This window comes from Pleurodeles waltl, chromosome 2_2, assembly GCF_031143425.1.
Source record: "Pleurodeles waltl isolate 20211129_DDA chromosome 2_2, aPleWal1.hap1.20221129, whole genome shotgun sequence".
Classification (NCBI taxonomy): Eukaryota; Metazoa; Chordata; class Amphibia; order Caudata; family Salamandridae; genus Pleurodeles; species Pleurodeles waltl.
Window position 1 is genome coordinate 32301646 of NC_090439.1, and position 25029 is coordinate 32326674.

Genomic DNA, 25029 nt, shown 5'->3' on the forward strand with positions numbered 1-25029 from the left:
TTTTTCTGTCCTTTGTGACTTTAGTCTCCTTAGGCCTTCTTATAAAGACACTAGACACCATTTGGGTGTACACTAAGTACAGGAGGGCACCATGGCTACTGAGAGGAGTCGCTCTTTTCTTGGGCACATAAGAAGGAAACAAGAGACCTTCACAGCATCCCATCCTTGACACTGAATTTTTATTCTCGTGATGCTTCTCAACTGTGAGCCATGGTTTTGCTTTGCTTAACATCTCTGCAGAAAGGGTAGGCCTTTCCCTAAAATGAACTAGCCATCAGATTGCAAGTCCACAAATATTTCTGGTACATTCCCCAAGAAGCCAGCAAACAACCTCCAAGCAAAGTATCGAAACAACAATTATGTTATGCCAAGTCCATGAGTATACTACTGTGTTAAGGCCTGTATGTAGGATGTGTTTCTGTGTTCTGTCCTTTTCTAAGTGTATCAGCTGTCCTGTTATGTGCTCTGGGAACTTATGTGTTACCAAGTATGGCCATCTCCCATATTGCATCTGAGGATGTGTTGGCTCTCCTGATGGAGAAATTCTCAGGGAAAATAAATATATCCACAGCATTAATATCCTTATACAGGGGTACTAAGAAGAGCAGTTAGTTTAACCTAGGCTGATGTACACTTGTTTGGGTTGGTTCAGATGACAGGAATGTAGGTTTACATGGCACTGCTCGAGGTTCCTTGCCTTCATGCTGTGAAATTATACTATCGATTGTTTTTCCTATGCTGCAAGCCTTAGGTTTGTCAGAACTGCACTGTTATGCAGGTTGGAAACCTTTCATGAAAACACTTGGCTTCATCTGCGTGAGCAATAATTGAAGGCCTAATGCAATTTTATTAACAAAAGGCAAAGACATTTCCCAGGGAATAAAAAATCTCTGGCCAGGAAGCTAAGTTCCCTATAAGGTGTGCGCGCTTGCATCCCCTACTATTTCCCAGCACGCACGTCTCCGCTGGAGCATGCGTCAAGGGAAAGACTTCTTCAGCTATTCTTAGCATTAGCAAGAAATTAAGGAAGCTTTCCATTGATGAGTATGACAAATGATCTTGACGTGAGGCAAAGAGCCTTTCCCAAAACAGCATCTTTCATGGGAGCTGCTCAGTGTGACAGTGTGACTTTGGGAACAGACAGCTGTTAACAATTCTTCCTGTTCCCTTGCTGTAGTGAAGAGCAGTATAATATTAATACATGTAACGTAACAGCTTGGAAAACCCTGTGGCTGCTCTCAATATTGTAAAATCCCTCAAAGTAATCCATGCCAGCAAGTAAGTGCCTTTTACATTTGATGTCATCTTGCATCGCCACGTTACTTCCAACTAACATTTGAGTTTTGTGTAGCGCTTACTGTGAAGTGAGAGACTTCTGGGTGGCTTGGTGAGTTCAAGTTGTCAGTGAGTATTCATGACTGGCTACAATTCAGAGCTGTGGAGCAAATGATGAAAGCAGTGTGAGTTTCTCACAGTGCCAGTTACTGGGTTATAAAGGTATTCAGGTTCATGCCCATGTTATCCTTGGCCTAGCTGCGAGGAACACAGAGCGATAGTTACATGTCAACCATTTTACGTGAGTGTGAAGAAAGTACAGGGCTTCAAATGGGTCGGTTCCCTCTGGATCTCAGACCTGGTAGTAATTAAAAACCTACATTGAAACAAGTCCCTATTGGCCTCTATACCTATGTCCCTATGTCTTCTGGCACAAACACTGATCGATTTCTGGTCATTTAATATACAAAACGTTAAGTTAATCCTTGTCACCAATTTAGATTTTGTTTATATTGCACATATTTCACTTAATATTGCATTCCGTTCCCCAGGAGTGTTAGCTATTTCCACAATGTTGTGCTTCTGACCTTTTTGTGTAGCATATTACTCTAGTATAGTGCATGCTTTAAACAGAGTTGAATGCAGATGTTCATAAAAGCCCACAATTCAGAGCTTTGGAGTTGAGGCTGAAACCAGGTGGAGTTTCTCACAGTGCCCATCAATTAGTCAAAAACACCTAGTCATCCAATCCTTGGCCTCTTTGCTATTGGAGGAGAGACTCACTTTATGTGTTGTTTCGCTTTGCACCACCAACACCTTTGGAATAAAAAGGAAACTTCCCTGTGGTACTCCAATATGAACACTTCATTCTCAGCCCTGCAGATGCAGCTCATTTCTGCTTTCCAACACCCATGTTATTGGAGCAACGTATGCTACGTTTAAATGTATACTTCAATGGTAAAAACAAAACTACATGACAGAATGCAAAGGGCTACTAGATAAAAGGCCACTGGTTAAGGGTGCCAAAAGTATGATTCTATGGTGATGGCCAAATATTGGATTTCATACTTGTGATTCTGAAGTCCTACAGATTATCAACTGGCTTATTGAGTAGCGTCGTTGAACAGTTTTTCCAGACAAAAGAGCTCTGATTTAAATATTATTAGTGTTTTTCACCAGCCTGTCTGTCTTGAATGTTTTTCCATTATTATACCACAATGACAGGGCTAGGCTACCTCTAACTGTGATCATGCAGATCTGTTGCCTACATACCCGTCGGCCCACCATGGTGAACGTTTTGCAGCGATCATGGTCAGTGATCTATTACATGGAGCTAAATGTGAGTCACAATACATCTTTTGGTGTTCATTGGAAAACAAATCCTTGATGTGGCAAATACTGCTGATTTTGGTAGCTTACTTCCTTGGTGAGCTGTACTTGACCCTGATGCACATGGTTTTGGCTGCAGTGCACAGAGACCAGACACTGGCACACAGAGGGACAACAAATAAGAGGGAACATCGCCAGGAAGGTATCCAATTAAATTTCTGGAAATACAGGTATAGATCAATGTCCAAGTCAAGGCACGGTCAGCCTCACTGTTATTACCATCATCATCATTACCTCCTTGTGTGGACTGCATCTTTCCACCTTTTAAAGCCTCCAATACCATACAGAACATATATGTTGTATTTTTGAGGTTATCTACCAATGGCTCATCTTGCCTTATGGGACATCAGAAAATATTCTTTACCCAAGTCAGAATAGTGTTGGACTTCGAGACACCACATGCTCTTTAAATGATGGTTGGACATTAATATCTGTTTCTTGGACTTGATCTGTTTCTAGGTTTGAAACTGAGGCCCTGATTTATACTTTTTGAGGAAAAACTGCACTAACGCAGTTTTGTACCAAAAGGTTTAGCACCGGATTGCACCATTTCTGTGCACCAGCCGGGCACCATATTTATGGAATGGTGCAAGCCGGTGCAAAGGGCTGGCTAGTGTAAAAAAAAAATGACCTCAGTCAGGTGGGGCTGGTGGTATATAAGAAGGGGGTTTTGCACCAAAAAATGATGTTAGGCAAGTTAGAGTAAACAAAAATTACTCTAACCTGCCTGGAGTCATTTTCTGACGCAAAACCATCCAAACCACTTGGTTCCTGTCTTAGAAAAGACAGGAGTCATGCCCACAACCCAATGGCCAGCACAAGGGACCAGGATCCCCTGGGCATGGCCATTGAACCCTGTGCCATGTATGGGGGCCCATTTCAGGGCCCCCTAAGGCACTTTAATATATAAAATAAAATACTTACCTGTACTTACCTGGGATGTGGTCCCCCATCCTCCGCTGTCCCTCTGGTGTGGGTTGGGGTGTCCCTGGGGCCTGGGGAGGGCACCTCTGATCTTATTCCATGGTGTTTCTCCGTGGAAATAGGCCCACAGGTCTTCTAACGCCTGCCCTGACCCAGGCATTAAAAAATGGGGCAAAGCAAGCTTTGCCCCATTTTTTGCCCCTCCTCCCTCCTGTGCACCATTTTTGCACGTGAGTATAAATATGGTGTTAAGGCCATAGAGGCATTTTTTGCACGGGAACGCCTACCTTACATCTCATTAAGGCAAGGTAGGTTTCCACGTCCAAAAAATCACTTTAACTCCATAAACTTGGCTCTAGACGGCTCTAGAGCCAAAGAATAAATATGGAGTTCATTTTGCACCGAATTAGAGTAAAAGAATTACGCTAATTTGATGCAAACACAGTATAAACATGCCCCTAAATATCTTTGGGGAAGAGATAATTGGCTTTCATAAAATGACAAATCTAACAAAAAATCTCGAAAGAAAAAATGAAGAAAATGCCACGAAAAAAAGAAGCAGTTACCTATGGAACCCACAGCTGCGGGATGCAGAAAGAAGAAAGTGATATCTTCAGCACTCATTGCGTCTTTATGGTTTTGCAGCGTCATTTCCAGACTAATGCTCTAGTATTTCCTAAGGTGCAGCCATCATGGCACCACCAGATGCAATTTAGAAATACTATTTAAAGAATATAGGACTATAGACTGCAGTTAACAGAAACCTAAAATAGTAGGGAATCTGAAGGAGGTAGTATTTAGTAGAAATTTACAACAACATAGCATAAAATTGGTATAGTCTGTAAAGCAATGTAAATAATCAGTATCATTAGCCAATTGTTAGCGTTTGTGAATCTCAGAATACATTATAAGAGGGCACTGTGAGATTCAAGCATTTACTCAGCAGCTTGCACTCTTAGCTCACTTATCCCATTTAAGCCACTGAGCTTTCTTTTGTACAGATACCGAAGTACCCCGGCTTAGCGGAAAGAGTACCACACAGCTGACACCTTTAATTTTGCCAAATTTCGTCAGTCATCTCCGCTCAATAAGTCGATTTGCATTTCAAAGGACTATTGTACAGACCCCTCCACTTCACTGTCCACCAAAAAGAGAAATAGGAAGAAGGGGGAAAAAAGCTGCAATCGAAGGTACTGTTAAAATGTTGTAGGTTGTGCCGTTTTTCTGGAGACCCATAAGACAGCCTGAACTATGTGAAACCTCCTCTTCTCTGCACGGATGCTTAGGAGGGGTCCACCATGGCCCCCTGTAAACCTTCACGGCCCAGGGCCACTGTGCACATGTGAGGAGGTCGTACTGAGTGGCCAATCCTTGAAGGTGAGCAGTTACTCCCAGCTGAAAGGTGAGGGACATCTAACCACATGTTCATGGTGGGTGGCGCCATTTTATGCTGCGCCACTGCTCCTAAGCATTTTAAGACCCTCCCATTGACAGCAGCCTCTAGTTCCTTACCGTGTTCTTTGGAGCTACGCACAAGGCTGGTGGTAGACAGCCCTCGCCAGGTCAGCAGCCTGACTGCTCGAATGGTGGCAGCAAGAGAGAGAGACATCTGTAAGAGGCAAAAGAGGAAGAGATAAAATGGAATGGTCTCGTGCATATGGAGCCAAGAAGGCAGAGGACACGCCCTCCCTCCCAACTACAACATTATATCACTTTTTGTCAAATGCAAACATACCTAAACGCTTCGGTTACCTCGTAGAGAGCACTTAGAACTGGAATACTCCGAGGCAACACAGCAGGGAACCAGTTAAAACTAGCCTGTTAACTACAAATATGTTTGTAGTTTTTAAAAAAGTTTTATAAATTGGACTAAGAACCAAGGCTACTGGGTGGTCTTAGGTAAAAAGGCAGTGGACTAATAGGTGGCAGACTGCAGAACAAATGGAAGTATGTGCAAATATTATGTATAAATGAATTAGAATACTTTAAAGTGTGAGAAAAAACAAGTTGAATGCACAGAGCAGGGTGAATCTGAAAAGAGAATTGTTAGTGGGTCTGACCTTAATAGGTAAACTTACAAGGGGGCGCAAAAAGGTTGATGAACCTTTCGATTTGTAATTGAGATGTTCTTACCATAGATCTAGTACATAATCAATAATCAATACACAATAGTCAATAATCAATTAGTAATCAATAACATCAATAATCAATGGAGTCAGTAATTGTCATGCATCATGACCTTTCAGTCATGAATAACCACACACCTTTAGTGAAAGTTTAACATTTTCATTTACCTATATTAACAATGCCAAGGTCATGTAAATTAATCTCAAATTCAGATGAAACACATACAGAAACAACACTGTTTGTCCAAAGCGGCGGAAGAAACGCAGTCTAAACAAAGCTTGAACTACAACACATTTTATGGTTATGGTACAAATCAATAGCAAAGTCGACTGCGTCAACGTTATAACATACATGAAATTCAGCAGAAAAATTCATCAAGCCATTAGTCCCTGTTATCTTAAGTCATTAGTGAGAATGCTTGACTAATATCAGATTAGCATCAGCATGTTCTGCTTCACACAAAACAATTTAGTAACACCAATTTGGAAAAACAGCTAACTATGGTAGAGCCATAGACAATCAGCGCAGTTGGAACCTAGAAAGAAAAAACAAGTATGCATAGTAATCACAGTCTGGATATACCTATCCTCAGGGTGGATCAGTAAAGCAGAATCAGTCTTCATCCTCAGGACATCAGTCGATCAGCAAGGCATCAGGATTCAGCATCAGAATTTAAAAGGGAAAATTCTCTAAGCATTAAAGTTAAGCACGTTTCTATCAAGACGCATAAAAAGGTAGTAACCTCTTGGTCAGGAAAAATATGGACAACATGTCTGCATGAAGGCAAGGGCAGAATGTCTCAGAATGAATGAACGTCTTATGTACTCTCGTTAAGTCAAAACTGTTGAAACTATCCCCAAAATCCCCATTGGTCAGTTAATCATATGATCCGACTCTGTCCAATAAAACTAATATCCCAAATCTATGAATTCTAATATTTCTACATTCTCATATTGTTGATTGGTTCATCTTACGAAGTCCTCGTCATCCAGCTTGTCAGGTAACTATAATGTTGCAGCTTCTACTCTAGTCAGTATCTTCATTATTCTTGTCCTGGGAAAGTCAGTCTCACACACATTACTCATAAAATGTTGCATTAGCAAGAACTTCATCTCCTAGCAGTCGGTTCACAGGAAAAGCTTCCCTTATGAGCACATTTAAACAATACAATAGAGATTCACAGTTAAACTCACTCAGTCAGCATTTTTATTAAACGCTAAGAAATACAGCTTTTACATGAGGCCTGGCAAGTAGGCCAATACACTAGCTAAGTTTAGGCCTACAATTAATAAAGCTTAATTCATAACCCTTAATATGGCATATTGCTACATTAGTCTAACGTATATTCAACATTTCATAATATTTAATCACTTATTATTACACTTCATTAACATTGGTGGACATTCTTCATGATCACATTTTCAAATGTGTGAATTATTTATTTACATTATTTTAGTTTCTACACAAACTTATTATTCAAAATACATAAACACTCATTAATAATTTTTATTAAAACACCTGCTCTAGCAGAATAGAAGGGAATTGCGTGAGCTAACACTTTAAAAGCAGTGGAAGCATCCGAGGAAGTATTCTACATAATTTTCATATATCTGTGTCATTAAAGAAAGGGACCAACCCCATAGAAATCTGCCTAAAAGCTGCAGCATGTTCTAAACTCCTAGTCCTCAACCACCTAGGTTCAGAAAGGCATGCAAAGGTGGTACATATTTTGCAACACAGAAGGACTAGCTCTGGAACTCACCACCAGCATGAATAAGAAACCTTCAAAACCACCTAAAAGTTCTAAAATGTTTTAAAGATTTGGCAGTTTCCAATTCTCATTCTTCAACAGCAAAATTGCCAAACTGAAGTCTGACCTCTTCAGTACCTCTTCCCCACGGTCTATCTTTACTCCCAAAATAGCCAACACATGGGAGTCATTACAACAGCTGAAGACCTCTCCAAAATAATAAAAGAATTGTGACCTACCCCAAAATTTAGAGATGCAATTTCAGCCAAGATAATCAAAGAGAACTGCAATATATTTGAATCTATGTGGCTTGCGCTAATCAACACATCTCTATCCAAAGGTATGTTCCTCAGCAACTTAAAACTGAGTCAGATATTATCCATATTCAGGAAAATTAGGGGCATATTTATAGTCCCCTAGCGCCACCTTGCACCACATTATTCATTATGTTTTACGTTAATGTGGCCCAACGAGGCTGAAATCCCACGCTGCATTTACAGAGTGGTGCAATGTATGCATTGCACCACTGTGGAACCCTTTGCGCTACATTATGGCTGCGCCAGGCATAATGTATGCAAAGGGGGCGTTCCCCTGTTAGGGGAGCAAAAAAAATGGTGTGGCATTTTTTATGGCACTTTTAACACCTGCTCAGAGCAGGCGTTAAAAGTGTGCTTCCATTCTTTAGAATGGGCCCATATGTACTTTGCATGAGTAGCGCCAACATTTTATTTTAAATACAGCGCACACATGGTGGTGGTAGGGGGCGCTAAGGGGTGCAGGGAAAGTGGTGCTGCGCTCGGTGCAGCGCCACTTTCCATAAATCTGCGCCATAGTGTTGACCCCAAAAACCTCATTTTAGAACCATCAGCAACCTCCTGTAGCTAGGAAAGGTCATTGAAAAACATGCCACACTGAGACTAAACAGACATGACCACAATAACTTACTCTACAATGTCAGTCTGGATTCAGAGAGCATTACAGCACCGAAACAGCCACCTTGAAACCCTAGATGACTTGTATTGCATCCTCAATCAAGGTGAAGTATGCCTTTTGGTCCTCCTGGATCTGTCAGGGGCCTTTGACACAGCAGATGATGCATTCCTACTAAAGACCTGGGAGCTTGGAATGAGCCACAGAAGAACAGTACCAAGTAGGTTCCGCTCTTTCCTGAATGGTGTTTCCCAACTTGTAAAATTGGGGAATTACACTTCAGCAAAGAAAAGTATGACCTGTGGCACCCCACAGGGCTCCACACTGTATGTGGAACCTGTGGAAATGCTTCTAAATAACACTCCCAGAAAGTTTCCCCAGTACACTTAAAACACACAGCTATACTCAGTTCAAGACTTACACACCCTATAAAATGGTTTGGAAATAATACAGATATGGATAGACTCACATTGCTTGACACTGAACCCAGTGAAAACAGAATTTCTTTTAATCTCCCCGCTAAACCTCCTTCTAAATTGCCCCTACTCTGATTTCAAAACTATCTTTGCTGGAGCTCAGACTAGCTCAGTGCAATTCATCTACTTTGGCTAAGCTCAAAGCCATCTTCCACTCCACTGCTAGACTAATTTCAGAGAAAGAAAAGATTTATCTGATTTTGAAAGCACTCCACTGGCTTCCACGCGAAGCATGGCTCAAGTTCAAGATGAGATGCATCACATTCAAAGCCTTACACTACCACAGACCTTTCTATCTATCTAACCTCACACGTTCTGGAGGCATAAGACTCTCAAACAACAAGGCCTCCTTAACATTAGACACACCTAAATTCAAGTCCGCCTTATATCTGTAGCAAACCTTCTCTCGAGCAGCATCCAATTTCTTAAACTTCCTAACTCTTGACCTAAGATGAAGCCACAGTAGCTTGTTCTTCAGGAAAGGTCTAAAGACTTACCTCTTCAAATCTTGCCTATATGAAGAGTAATCCAGATCCTTGGTGGATAATGCAAAACTACTGTTGTGTAGCAATTTTAGCTATAGTTATTTTAGTAAACCAGCCCTGCCGCTGTGCACTTAACCTAGATATGTTTTATTTTAGCTTTGTTATAGTAATTTAACAGTAGCCACATTTTCGGCCTTGTTTTATTTTCCCTATCTAGCTGTTCTTTACCTAGATCAGCACTACATTCTTAAACAAGACATTTCTTTCCCTCTGTGCTTTCTCAAGCCTTCAGTGAGATTGTTCTGGCAGAAATCCGGCTGTGGTCATAATACAGCAGACAGCTGGTAGCCAAAGCAATGGTCTTTTGGCAGCCGTCGCCATGGCAGTAGGCAGTTTTTACAGCCAGTATCATAATGAGGGCCTCAGGGTTATAAATATAAAGGTACTTTATTTTAGTGACACTATTACCAAAAAGTACTAGAGAGGCAACCCTCCAATAGGAGGTAAATAACACACTAGATATGTACACCAGTAATCAGGATTAGGCATAAATAGCAATAGAAAACAGTGCAATAGCAAATAGGCAATAGTGACCCTAGAGGGAGCCCAAACCATAATCTAAAAAAATGGAATGCGAATGCAGAACCCCCCACCTAGGTAAGTGAAATGTGTAGAGGGGAGCTAGGGGTTCTAGGAAACCCCAACGGTAAGTGCCTCAGTGCCCCCTAGCGACCAGGACAAAAGGAGAAAGTTACTGGATTTTCTCCAAACCCTCCAAAAGGAAGGAAAAGAAGAAAATGCAACACCCAGACAAGACTGCAAGAAACCCGTGGTGGATTCCTGAACAGGAAGACCTGTGGAAGAAGGGGCCCAGGTCCAGAAGTCGCAGAAGGCTACAGGGGGAGCAGGAGCTACTACACGCCCAGCTGTGGTTGCAGGAGTTGGTCGACAGTAGGACAAAGACGATTAGGAATGCAGCCCTAGAGGAGTGGCCCTCACCACACATTAAATGAGGGGGACTGGGAGCCCCAAACTTTGAACTGTATTTTGCCTCAGCGCAACTACAGTGGATCCTAAACTGGATACACAGACCTGACTCGGCTGAAACCACATGCATCCTGAAGCAGCTGCATGGCAAATCACTGCTGGAGTGGCTATTTAATGCCCAGACGAAAGGGGCAACCAAAAATGTATTAATGATAGCCGCACACGAATGTTGGGCAAAATACGTACAAAAGGGCCCAAAAGGAAAACCATATTCCCCCCTTATCCCTTTGGGGCAAATCCCAAGGAAGGGGAACACAACGGGCATGTTCTCCACTGTGCTTTGGTCGTAGCAGGCATTTTAACAGTGGGTGACTGTTTTGAGGACGGAAAGCTAATGACTTTTGAAGCTATGAGAGAACTCACTTCAGTAGGAATAGGCCACTTTATAGCATATTACTCTAACTGCCACTTAATTAAAAAGGCATGGCTGTCGGGGGATCGTGAACCCACCACATCCCTTATATTACACCACATGCTTACATATGACAACCAGAATAAAGCTATAACAAACACATACAAAGCCTTAAATACATTCCCCATTAACGGACTAGAAAATGCCAGAAGTTGATGGAACAGTGTACTACCGAACCAACTATCGGTCGAAGAGTGGGCTCAGGCTCTGACTGTGTCAAGAAATCCCGGTTTAGATACACTCAATTCAATTATACACATCAAACATATCTCGCACCTGCACGGCTGAAACGCATGTTCCCCAAGACGGACTTCCGGTGCCCCCGATGCGGCTCCCCATCAGCTAATTTCTACCACATGGTTTGGGAGTGGGGCTCCCTGGATTCGGAATGGCAAACAGTAGCGTCTGACATATCAGAGATTACAGACCTTATATTTACATTAGATCCTAGCTCCTGTCTGCTCGGGGTCAGGAAGAGAGACAAAAAACATAAACACATACACAGGTTTGCAGATCTAGCTTTTGTAATGTATAAAAGGTTAATTGCTATGAATTGGAAAGCCTCTAAACCACCGAATTTGAAGACATGGCATGCCCTGACACTGCGCTGGGGACACGCAGAGTATCAAGCACTACGTACGATGTCCGATGGAGGCCAGAAACACACCGGGTCTGAGGACTGGGAAACATTTGTGGCCAACTTGGAGGTAAAAAACGATGAGCGCCCACCATGAAAATATACAAAGATTCGGAATAGTACATAAGACATGAAACAATACATAAATACACATGAAACAAAAATATTCCACAGGGCCACAACATGTATTAGCGGAATAAACAGACACAAAATAAGTACGTGACACCTATCCCGGGCCCCCCGACGCAACTGAGGAAAACATGTATAAATAAGAAAATATACGCCACCCGCCTAGAACTAGAACTAGAATGATAATGGAGGGATCAAGTGATTTAACTGTAAGATGTAAAATATGCTAGATAGATGGAGACAAGACCTGTGTTGTTATTGGTATCGTTATTGTTAATCATGTTATATGCTATGTCGAATTAATCCTAAAGTTTTGTAACAAACTGTAGATGCTAACGTTTGATGTGCAGAAAACAATAAAAAAAAGATGTTTAAAAAAAAAAGGAATGCAGCCCTAGAGCAGGTGAAGAGTTCCTGGAGGTTGCAGTTGACGTCCCACCCCAGATAGAAGATTGCAGTCAGTCAGTGGTGTGGAAAAGCCACCAACAAGCCTTGACAAAGGCAGAAGTCGTGGTGAAGAAAAAAGTGGAGCTGTCGGAAACCAGCAAGGTCCAGGAGGACTCAACCTATGGGGGGAGTCGTAGGAGGTCACTCAGCAAGGCAGAGAGTTCACAGAAGAAGAGGCAGCCTCTACAGGAAACCCATTGGATGAGGAACAAAGAGCCACAGAGGAGCCCACACAGCACAACTTGAGAAGGGTTCCACGCTGCAGGAGAAGCATGCAGATGGCTGCGTGTCGCAGGAATGAGTGCAGGGGCCTGGGGCTACACGGAGCCTGAAGATCCCTTGGAGAAGACGCCAACAAGCTGTGGTAGCTGCAAGAGAGGCAGTTCATGGGGTACTGTCCTGCATCGGAAGGCAAAGGCTTACCTCCTCCAAAATTGGACAGCTGGCAAAGAGGACCAAGAGGACTACTCTGGACCACCACCCATGATACAGGATCCATGCAGTTCAGGATGAGAGTAGATCCACGCAGCCGGTCGTCGTTGCAGTTGGTGCCTGCAGATGCAGGGGAGTGACTCCTTCACTCCAAGGGAGATTCCTCCTTCCTTCTCATGCAGACTGAAGACTGGCTGCCATCAGAGGATGCATAGACAGGGAAATGGTGCAGAAGCTGGAAGGTGCAGTGGAAACAATGTTGCAAGCAGAGTCTTCGTCGTGGATGCAGATTGTCGGTTCCTGGAGGGTTCTATTGCAGTTCCAGTGGCTAGAAGTCGAAGTAGAGGTTGCAGAGGAGTCCTGCTGGAATCTTGCAAGCTGAATCTGAGGACCCACCCAAAAGTGAGACCCTAAATAGCCCTGAAAGGGGGATTGGTCTCCTAGACAGGTGAGCACATATCAAGAGGGGACTCTGACATCACCTGCCTGACCTGGCCACTCAGATGCTCCCAAAGGTCCCTGCCAATCTTGGATTAAAGATTGCAGAACTCAGGGACCATCTGGAGGAGCTCAGGGCACCACCACTGGGGTGGTGGTGATGGACAGGGGTGTGGTCTCTCCCCTTTCCATTGTCCAGTTTCGCACCAGATGTGGGGCTGGTGGTCCTTGAACCAGTGTAGACTGGTTTATGCACAGAGGGCACCAAATGTGCTCTTCAAAACATACCAGTGGTTTGGTGAGCCTATACCTCCCAAGCCATGTAACACCTATTTCTAAAGGGAGAGGGTGTCACACCCACCTCTCCCAAAAAAAAATCCTTTGTTCAGCCTTCCTGGGCTTGAGCTGTTGAAGCAGAAGGAGGGCAAAAACCTGTCCGTGGGGTGGCAGCATCTTGGGCTGCCGGAAAACCCCAGAAGGCAGTTAGGAGCAATGCTGGGGATCCTCTAAGGAGCCCAGAGAGTGCATGGAATCATACTTCCAATACTGGCAACAGTATTGGGATATGATTCAAACATTTTTGATACCAAACATGTCTAGGTTCAGTGTTACCATTATGTGGCTGGACATAAATAGTGACCTATGTCTAGTACATGCATAAAATGGCATCCCCGCACTCAAGACATTCAGTAAAATAGGGCTGGAGTTAGTGGGGGCACCTCTGCTAGTGCAGGGGTGCCCTCACACACAGGTACGTGTACCCTGCCCTCTGGGCTAGGAGGGCCTGCCACAGAGGTGACTTACAGTGACCTGGTGCAGTGACCTGTAGTAAAAAGAGTGCATGCACCCTTTCACGCAGGCTGCAATGGCAGGCCTGCAGATACACTTTGCATGGGCTACCCATGGGTGGCATAATACAGGCTGCAGCCCATGGGGATCCCCTGGTACTCCATTGCCCTGGGTACCTGGGTACCATATACTAGGGACTTACATGGGGGCACCAGTATGCCAAATGTTGGGTGAAAATGGTACAAGTAATCAAGTTAGAAGGGAGACAGCATAATCACCGGGGTCCATCCTGGTTAGCAGGACCCCAGTAAACACAGTCAAACACACTGACAACAGGCAGAAAATGGGGCTAACTATACCAAGAAAGAGGTTACTTTCCTACGCCCTGTCAACTAAAATCCCTGATTGAAATGAGGCCTGATTTTTTAAGAGTGCTGGCATTCTTCCAAAAACTAGAGACTGAAAAATGTGTGTAGGGAAAATAATTGATCTGGGCTGGTATTACCAATATCTTAACTCAGCCATATTGTGTGATCCTGGGCAAATCATATTATTTTCTATGTACTCAAGCCTTCCCATTTCCCATTGCTGAAAACAGTTGTACTGTTAGACTATAAAAATGTATATTTTTTTATCAACATACAAGAAAACTAGGCATTTTCAATTACTTTTTTCCTAGATAATCCGACTGTTAGACTGCTCTCTGAGGGTTTATAGGAGCCCACTCTTGCCCTTGAGAAGGACCAGAGGTTGCAGGCTCGGTGCATCAGCTCAAATCAGCCAGCATAGCCCTGGCCACATGCTAACTAAATCTAGAAAGTTAAACAGTGGTGAGAGGAGCACAGTGTGTACATACACCAGTCCACCAACTGCATCCTGGTAGGTGCAATCCTCAATGGTGTTCATGCTCACAGTTAATGAAGTGTTTCCCTCCCAGTGTTTTAATTAATTCCACTATTTACATTGACTCCCACATGTTGGGTTGACGAGCCCTGGGGATGCACCTATGAGCTTGGATGGGTAGAGAACCACAAAACAAACTGATTGCTCCTTGCTGGTGAAAGCCAACTAGTATGATGCATGTGGCCAAGGACATGCAGCACTTGCCAAAGCTGCCTGACAAGTACTTGATTAATTGTGAGTGGAAATACTATTGAGTGCAGCTTCTACTGGAATGTAATAAGTGGACCTTTCAGGCAGGAAAGCAGTGTGCTCTCATAACCCACTGTATACATTTTCTGCAGAATGTTGGTTTGACAAGTCCTGGGGATGCACCTGTGAACATGGAGTGTAATGGCACCTGATATACTGAAAGAGTTTTGCCAGCAGATTGCTCCTTGCTGATGACTGCCAGCTAGCATGAAACACGCATCCACGAATATTCAGCACTTGTTGTTTTACCACTGAGTGTTACACACTTGATTAATCATGAGTAGAAATGCTGAGGACTGCATCTAACATAATGTCTTGGGTGTAATAGTGACAGGCAGGCAGGTGGTGTCATTCCGTCCCCTGCTGTGTGTTATCTAAATCTGTGATGATGACCCTGCTTACCATTCCCATCATCTGGGTGAACTATATACTGCAATTCTCGAGTAGGTGTTATAGACAGTATGCCCTGTAACGGGACATAATCTAGGATAACAGAGCATCCTTCTTTACATGGGGAACAATTCAAACAGTCAGGAAGCTCTTCTATTTTAATCACCAGGGGGATTTTCATCCATGCACTGGATATTACAGAAGGGAACAAACTGCTCCTTCTGTAATATGAAGCTGCCTGCGAATGACAGAAACGGCAAAAAAAATTGAGATGTTGCCATCTTTCATCAACATCTGCCCCTGTAGCTTTATTTATAAGGGTCTAAGGATGCAAAAGAGCAATACATTTGCTGACAAAGGCACATTTTAGCATGCTTGAGCAAACAGGCACACGGTCATCTCTGTCTAATGTCTGTCGTGTGACGACACTCATAAGGCACAGCTTGAACTGTCAGTTCCTGGAGCAGGGCTGATGCCCATAGGCATGGTCTGAAAGGAAACATGCACTGCTCTGGTCTACTTCTGTGCGTAGTTCTGCCCACTGGCACCCTTCACTAACGCTGGCCTAAGACTCCAAATTCACAAAAGCCCCAGGGATGGGCGAGTGCATATTTGTGTACTATATAAAGACGCACGAGACACTAAACAAGTGTACCTAGGAAGTGAACTCAGGGAGCTGGCGAGGGCGAGGACACTTTCAGAGGTTATGCATTTCAGATCTCTGGACCTCCCTTACATATGCTTATGTGAACACCTGCCACTGCTCGGATCTCCTCAGGTCACCTAGTTGTGCTTGCCATTTAAAGCCTGTGTAATAATTAGTCCATTAATACATGACCAAAGGGGAGAGGCGTTTGCTAACTTTTACGTTCAGTCTGACTCCAAAAATTCTTTAAATGCTCATGTTTTACTTACATATTTCTTTAGCCTATGCCTTACACGAAAGCTCTATACATAACCCACAGCTTGGAACTGTTTACTGAGTTTGTCTAGCAGCATCTTAAGCGGATGTCTATAGAGAACCCTGCTTTCTTCTCAGTACAGCTAACTAGCACTTCAGAACTCTTCCTTGTCACTTTCTTAAAGAGGAGGAGTATTACCAGGGCTAAATCCCCTTCAAGCTGGGTGTAGTAGCCATCCATCTTGTTGTATAGCCAAGGGATTCAAACACATGAGAACAGCTAGTGTGTTGAAGTACCCCCCACCAACTCCAAAGAATATTTTAATGTAAGAAAGAGCGAAAACATCTTTCTTCCGACAAGATGCATATCTTTAGCAGCCACAAAGAGATGGTAAAAGAACATGTGACCTCCCCAGCGCCTGAGAAAGAGGGAGGATGTGGGTTAACTAACCTTTATGGTACGGAAGTCACTCCCTGCACCAACCCTGAGGAATTCCAAAGATAATGCCCCTGCTTGTGATGTAGTCTAACCTTTATTAGAGCCCCTGGTGTTACAACTTTCATCAGAATATGACAGTTTAGGTTTTATGTTAAAGATGCAATTTAAATATGCACTTACTTGCATTTCAGAGTTCGGCTTAGGTGACATTTGAATTAAATCACATGTAAGAGGAATAACATTGATGTTGTAATGTAATTTAGATTCTAGACTTATAGTGCATATAGAAACAAAATTGAATGTTTAATGATTAATGTTTTAAAAATATGTGCAAAAGTGAGAGAAGTGAAATTCTCTGTTGTCCCTAATTAAATGCAATAACAAAGCTTTCCTGTTTTAAATAAGATGTATTACTCATATTCATAAAATATTATTAATGCTGAATTTATAAGTTTATATAGTACATGTGTTTTACTAAAACGTATCAACCCCTTCGCTGTCAGTCCTTTTCCCCCTTGGGTGGCAGGCCTTTTTTTGGCTATCTGGGGCAGTTCGCACTTAAGCCCTCATAACTTTTTGTCCACATAAGCTACCCATGCCAAATTTGTGTCATTTTTTCCCAACGTCCTAGGGATTCTAGAGGTATCCAGAGTTTGTGAGATCTCCTGGAGGAGACCAAGAAATTAGCCAAAATAGAGCGAAAATGGATAAAGGACTGCAGAAGAAGGCTTGTGGGTTTTTTCCTAAAAATGGCATCAACAAAGCATTTAGGGTGCTAAAATCACCCTCTTCCCAGCTTTCAGGAACAGGCAGACTTGAATCAGAAAACCACATTTTTCAACACAATTTCGGCATTTTACTGCGACATACCCGATTTTTACTTTTGTTTGTGCTTTTAGCCTCCTTCCAGTTAGTGACAGAAATGGGTGTGAAACCAATGCTGGATCCCAGAAAGCTAAACATTTCTTAGAAGTAGACAACATTCTGAATTCACCAATGGGTCATTTGTGTAGATCCTACAAGGTTTTCCTACAGAAAATAACAGCTGGAAATTGAGGTGAATATACTGTTACATCTGCTGGACTCTTCTGGTTGCGGGGATATATTGGGCTTGTAGGTTCATCAAGAACCCTAGGTTCCCAGAGCCAATAAAGGAGCTGCACCTTGGATCGGGTTTTCATTCTCTACTGGGTACACAGCAATTCATTTGGTGAAATATAAAGAAAGAAAAATAGGTATCAAGGAAACCTTTGTATTTTCAAAATGGGCACAAGATAAGGTGTTAAGAAGCAGTGGTTATATGCACATCTCTGAATTCTGGGGTGCCCATACTAGCATGTGAATTACATGGCATTTCTCAAATAGACATCTCTTTTACACACTGTCTTACATTTGGAAGGTAACAATGTACAGAAAGACGAGGGGCAATTACACTTGTTTGCTATTCTGTGTTTCCCCAAGACTCCCGATAAAAATGGTACCTTTGGGTAGGCCTAATGCCTGCAACAGGAAACGCAACATGGACACATCACATTTTTACATTGAAAACTGATGTGTTTGACGTCTAGCTCAGCCGGCACCTAGGGAAACCTACCAAGCCTGTGCTTTTTTTAAAACTAGACACCTAGGGTAATCCAAGATAGGGTGACTTATGGAGCTCTCACCAGGTTCTGTTACCCAGAATCCTTTGGAAACCTCAAAAGTTTGGCCAAAAAAAACACTTTTTCCTCACATTTCGGTGACAGAAAGTTCTGGAATCTGAGAGAAGCCACAAATTTACCTCCACTCAGGGGTCCCCTAAGTCTCCCGATACAAAATGGTACCTCACTTGTGTGGGTAGGCCTAGTGCCCGCGACAGGAAATGCCCCAGAACACAATGTGGACACATCATATTTTCCCAAAGAAAACAGAGCTGTTTTTTGCAAAGTGGCTAGCTCTGTATTTTGGCCTCTAGCTCAGCCGGCACCTAAGGAAACCTACCAAACCTGTGTATTTTTTAAAACTAGACACCTTGGGGAATCCAGAATGGGGTGACCTGTGGGGCTCTCACCAGGTTCTGTTACCCAAAATTCTTTGCAAACCTCAAAATGTGGCACAAAAAAAAACACTTCTTCCTCACATTTCGGTGTCAGAAAGTTCTGGAATCTGAGAGGAGCCAGAAATTTCATTCCACCCAATGTTCCCCGAAGTCTCCCGATAAAAATGGTACATCACTTGTGTGGGTAGACCTAGTGCCTGTGACAGAAAGTGCCCCAATACACAATGTGGGCACATCACATTTCCCCAAAGGAAACAGAGCTGTTTTTTGCAAAGTGCCTAGCTGTGGATTTAAGCCTCTAGCTCAGCCGGCACCTAAGGAAGCCTAGCAAACCTGTGCATTTTTTAAAACTAGACACCTAGGGAAATCCAAGATGGGGTGACTTGTGGGGCTCTCACCATGTTCGGTTACCCAGAATTATTTGCAAACCTCAAAATCTGGCACAAAAAACACTTTTTCCTCACATTTCGTGACAGGAAGTTCTGGAATTTGAGAGGAGCCACAAATTTCCTTCCACCCAGCAGTCCCCAAAGTCTCTTGAGTCCAGGGAGGTGTGACTTGCCTGGATCCCCCGGTGTTTTCTTACCCAGAATCCTCAGAAACCTCAAATTTAGCTAAATAAATCAAATTTTTCCTACATTTCTGCGTGGGATTATCGAACCGGGACAACTTTCCTACCACCCAATGCTCCCCTTAGTCTCCTGGTAAAAATGAGACCTCACTTGTGTAGGTGGGCCAAGAGCCTGTGACAGGGAAGAGCCAAAAACATGTTGAAATTGAAGGGGGAACCAAAGCGGGTCTAAAAGGGCAGTTTGAAAAAACAAATGTTCAGGTTGACAAGTGGGGGAGAATTTTTATCGGTATAAATGCGACAATTCAGGGTGGTAGGAATTTTGTGGATTCCTGCAGATTCCGGAATGTCCCATCACAAAAATGTGTGATTTCCAGCAAAGGTGAAGGTCTGCAGGGTATTGTGGGTAAGAAAATGGTGCGGGGTGCATGTGAAGCACACCACCCTGGACTCACCCGGATGTTTAGTTTTCAGATGTGTCTAGGTCTTGTGGATTTTTCTACATGGCAGTGTCCCAAAGTCCAAAAAGTACAGCCCTCACCATTCCAAGTGGGACGATTTTGAGAGTTAGACACGCTCTCATGGCCCAAATGTAAAACTAAAACACAAAATAATCAAATTTCCTCTTGCTTGCCGTGGGATAAGATGTTTTAGCGTGTGGGGGAGAGCTAAAAGACTCTTACGCCCTTCAGTTGGCGTGGGAGCATACCTATGCCCATACTCGTTGGGAGCCACCACCCCACTATTTTTTTTTTTTTTATTCCCTGGCATCTAGTAGGTTTTCTGCCCCCCGGGGAGTGGATTGGGAGTTATTGCACCATCTGCCCACCGATGGGCAGAACAACTTTGTCCTCATTTATTTGGGGTGGGGGTATGGCCATACACCACCCAATGTTTTTAAAAATAAAATCTTCCCTGGTCTCTGGTGGCCTTTCTGCCCCCCCTTGGGGACATATGGGCCTTCCAAAAATAAGCTGATGTGCCCCCAAGGAGGGGGCAGATATGGCCACCAGTAATGTGTCCCCATGGGGAGAGACCCTTGCCCAAGGGGCTGCCCCCTCAAACAAAACACACACATACACACACACCAATCCCTGGTGCCTAGTGGTTTCTTCCCACCTAGGGGGCAGATGGGCTTATTAGAAATAGGCTGATCTGCCCCAAGGGCAAAAATTAATTTGCCCCCCAAGGGTCGCTCCTCTTGTGTGAAATTGGCACAAAAAAAATCCCTGGTGCCTAGTGGTTTTTGCCCCCCATGGGGGCAGATCAGCCTAATGACAGTGGGGGGGGGCTGAAAAGGGCTTAAAAAATTGCCCCCATAGGGAGTGACCCTTGCCCAAGGGGGCGCTCCCCTTATTTATATATGCACAAAAAATAAAACCCCTTGTGTCTAGTGGCCATTTCTGCTGTCCGATCGCTTTGTGATCAAGCAGCAGAAATGTGGAGATAGATATCAAAGGAATGGAAAGACCTTTCCTTTCCTTTGATGCCTCTCCCTCCCCCCTCCCGGTCGGAAGAGAAATACTTTTGCATTTCTCTTCCAGGATCGTGTTGGAAGACAGCTTGCAGCGCGATCAGAGGTGACCCCTAATGAGGTCACTGCGCGATTTGTGTGCTGACGTCATTGGGGGGACCTGGGGGGGGCAGGGTGGAAGGGGAAGTGATTCCCCTTCCATCCCTGCCCTGGGGGTGTGGGCTGGGTGCAGAACGAGCGGGGCTCGTCCTCGGTAACCATGGCCGAGGGCAAGCCCAGCACATCCAAAGCACCAAAGGGGCTAATTAAATGCATTATTATGGTTCCTTGTGTTAGCATGAGTGAGGCCTGTTGAAACTTGTAATTTGTGATCGTGCTAGAAATGCAGATTCCTTTTCTAACAGGAACTTTCTCTTTGGTTATGTTCTTATTAGAAGCTTAGCTAGTTGGGAATAGGATCTGTTGTTTAAGTATAAATAGAATGTAACATAGTGTCCTTGACAGAAGAACATCGTGAAACATGGACTGGTATCGTATACAATTGCACTTTCAAAGTTTCAAACGTGAGTTACACAGATGGAAGATGCTCCCATGACAGACCTGGGAAATGGACTGTTTCAATTTGGAGTCATACGATTAATTTCTATTAGGTGATGCCTATTCAGCGAGACATGAGCTGATATCATAGACAAATCAGAATGCTTTGGGAATTCTAAAATATCAATGAACATTTGAACATTGCAGCAGTTCTGAGCAGTCCCTGGCAGTTCCTTGCAGTCCCCAGATGCTGTCCTGATGCTAGCTGATCCCAATGCTTTGCTGCTGAAGATTCCCTGAATGCTGTACCCTTGGACAGATATCTTCCTCTCTGCCATTACCTTTGAAATGTCTTTTTAGGCTTAGAAATCTTTTAATTTCCCTTTCAGAAGACTCTTGACCAAGCTTCTGATATGCTGACGCTTTCCCTTTTTTTCTTATCTTTTGTCTGACTTAGTTAATAATCTGCAGTCTGAGATGATCTTTTTCCAAATTATTTTTGCCCTTTTTATGCTTTTTGTGTTTTGACTGCATGTGTTTTTTTCCCAAACGTGTATTTCCCTGATTTCATTAGTTGTAGTGTTGATCTATTCCCAGCCAAAGATTATTGACCTTACTAATTTGAATTGACTCATGATTATTAACTTTGTGCAACGTATCAACTCTGTAACTCAGATATTCTTGTTGATGGTATGCATTATTCTTCTTGAATGCTTAGTTTTATTTATGTTAGTTCGCCTAAATCTATGTTGAAGCCTTGGGCAACCCTTGGTGATTATGTATCTTTACAATTTGATTTTAAGCATTGTCTTCAGGACTTTGAGCTTGTGTTTGTAATGCATTTTTAACATTTTTCCCTGTTTGGAGTTTTCCTTCCGTGGCCACACTGGTCATGGTGTTTTAATTGTTTGGGGCTGTATTGAAATTTTGTTGATGGTTCTACCACACCACTTATTGGGTCCGCAGATTCATCCACCTCAAAGAGCATTGATTCCTGTGAAGGATGAAAAAACTACAGCATCCTCAAACCCCAAAATGGGATATTATCAAAAAGGAAGAATCAGGTTAGGGGGATTTAATTTGCGCAGTATGTCACAGTTCTCATTTTGTGTGACACAAAAACACAACCCCCTGGCTTGGGGCTTCCCATCAACTCCATCCCCTCTGCCTCCAAATAGCTCTAGAAATGGATAAACTCTGTGAGGGAGACCTGGCGGACAGAGTAGGAACAGACAGGCACATTACATCTACATTGCTGAGCCCTTGCCACAGTTATAAAAGTAGATGAGATTAAGGGAGGACCTAGGACCTTTAACCAAACCCCAAATGGCACATCCAAGGAATAGGAGCCCCATGCCAGGTGTGCCACAGTATGCACTAAAAGGAAATGACAGTCCATTAGAACCCAAATCGTTAGACCGATTCTGACAAATAAAGATATCACATAAATTGGAAGTGAACAAATAAGGTCTGCAGAAGCAGAATTCACCCACTGCACACCACAAAGCAAACAACTGAAAAAAAGAAAGAAAGGAAATTTTGCTAGAGCACCATCCAGCTTCCAGGCACAGTCATCCTGACGGAAACAGACAAATATAATTTCCAGATGAAGGGTCAGGTACCTCAGAGAAAGAGGGAAAGGATAAAAGTTTTGTTAAGGACTGTGACAAGAAAAGTAGGATTCAGAATAGCCGAGTTTACAGTGAGTGATCAAAGCTTTCTCCCATTCATCTTCTCTCACCTTCACTCCACCTTGGTTGGAGCGTTTGAAATACAAGGCTCCTTTACACCTACTCTTCATAAGTTGGGCATTTCTTATAGTTCTTTAACTGTTACTGAAACCAATAAAACTACTGCTGAAAGCTTCATAATACCTCCTAGACTCTGGGGACTACTCACCAAGCTGCAAAAAAAGTCATAATCTGCACAAGAAAAGACCACACTGTATACGTGCAAATGTTGTCCCTGTTCAGTAAAGTAGGCAAGGATTGCGTGTGTAACACACACATAAGCATATCTCAGGTGCAGTGGCACTGAGGCTCAATGGACTACGAGCCCCTGCACCTAAATAATGAATGCCTTTTAGACGTTTAGCAGGCCCTGTTTTTCTTGCTTGCATTAGCGGTCATATCACTTCCTCTTTGCCACGGTACGCCCACTTAAATCCCTATAGGCATGAAGATTTGGGAGTCCCCAGCAGAGGAAAAGAACACGCAACAAAATGTGATTTGCACCACCAGAAGAGCAATTCTCACTAGAGTCTATATTCTCTTTCTACGTGTATTCATTCTCTTACATTGACCTAAATCAGCCTGGGTTAAGCTGTGTAGGAAATAGGGAAAAAATCAGTATTAACAGAATGCACAAAGTGCTGGCATATTTTGGCATACCAATTTGAGAGGAAAATATTATATACTAATTTTAAGACTGTTGCTATTTTCTGAGCCTATCAGAGGTCATGCATACCTTTCAATATGTAAACAGCATTAGAAAATGTTGGCAAAATCACGGTTTTCCCCCACTGGCCTTCAGTCAGCTCTGAGGAAAAGAAATGCACTTGTCTACAAAATTCATCATGGAAGTTACGTTACTCGCACGATCTGGTTTCAGAGCACTTGCAAGAAAAAGGCTCATTCAGTTTTAGGCTTAACTGATCTCACAAGATAATGCGCCTATGCGAGATCTATTGACTTGTCAATGTTTTTAGACAACTTTTTTTTAGACGTTGCACAGTAGCGCTAGCTACTGTACAACATGGCTTAAAGTTAAGTTTTAAGAAAAAAAAAGCACTGTGACACAGCCATTATTGACAGCGGCATAGCGGGTGTTTTGTATCATGTTGCACAGCAGCCTTACTGCTGTGCAATATGTTAAGAAAAGCTCAATGTGGGAAGCCACATGAGGTAGGTGTGGGGGAGGATGGTCGAAGCAGCTACAATAGGAGGTGGGAAAGCATCACATCACAAGCAGCAGATGGGTACTAATGAACAAGGTACCTGTCTTCAGTAATGTCTTATCTGGTAGAGACACAGATTGGCCGCAGATTCCTTATCTTAGAATTCTCCCCTAGGCGTCAGACTGGATCCAGAAACTTTTCTTCACTAGCACCTCTGCGTGTTGGTAGAGGGCGTCGTACAACTCCTCAGCGATGTCATCCCAGGCTATGATGTCGACAGAGTCCATATAGTCCCTCCCCTACGCGCTGACGTCTGTTTCTTCTGTGACTAGAACCCGCACAACAACGTGGAGCCACATAGAAACTGTCAATAAAACAGTGTATACGCCAAAAAGGGTGGTCATAATCATGATGTAACAACCACCAAAATGAAACAACACAACAAAAGAATGCCCCGAAATGAGACTGAAGCCAGAGAACCCAATTCACAAAGTGGGGAGGATGGGCGGGGCAATAAGGACTCAGAGGCTAGTCTGTGGCTTTACCAGATAAGGCGTTACCGAAGGTAACTAACTTGTTGATCTGATAGAGACAACTAGCCATATACTCCTTATCTCAGAATTAGATACCAAAGCATTGGCAACCCAGGAGGAGGGCTGCAAACACATCTCACCCAGTCTCACAAGAAACAACCGGTCAACTAAGGAGTAGTAGACCAGCTATGAGGAAGACAAAGGTGAGAAGAAGTATGCAGTGCACTCACAAAAAGTAGGAGACCCACATATCACAAGCAGATATGGCAAGTTATGGCCATTTAAGAAATGGCCATGATAATGAACTGGAGGTGGAGCCACAACAGGTAAGGACATGAAGTGCTCCCAAAAAATAGCCGGATGAATGAAGAGCAAAATCATCCAATATTGAGCTATACAGAATGCTGCTTA

At 43.3% G+C, this 25029-nt stretch overlaps 1 protein-coding gene across 1 annotated transcript in view; it reads right to left on the reverse strand.

The window, feature by feature from the left end:
• The window catches only part of LOC138279980 (cytochrome c oxidase subunit 4 isoform 1, mitochondrial-like), a 566320-nt gene that overhangs the window by 527018 nt on the left and 14273 nt on the right, over window positions 1–25029 (reverse strand). The window contains exon 2 of the mRNA XM_069219444.1: window positions 5101–5197. Within this exon, the coding sequence (XP_069075545.1) occupies window positions 5101–5197 (97 nt within the window). The remainder of the gene's footprint in view (window positions 1–5100; window positions 5198–25029) is intronic.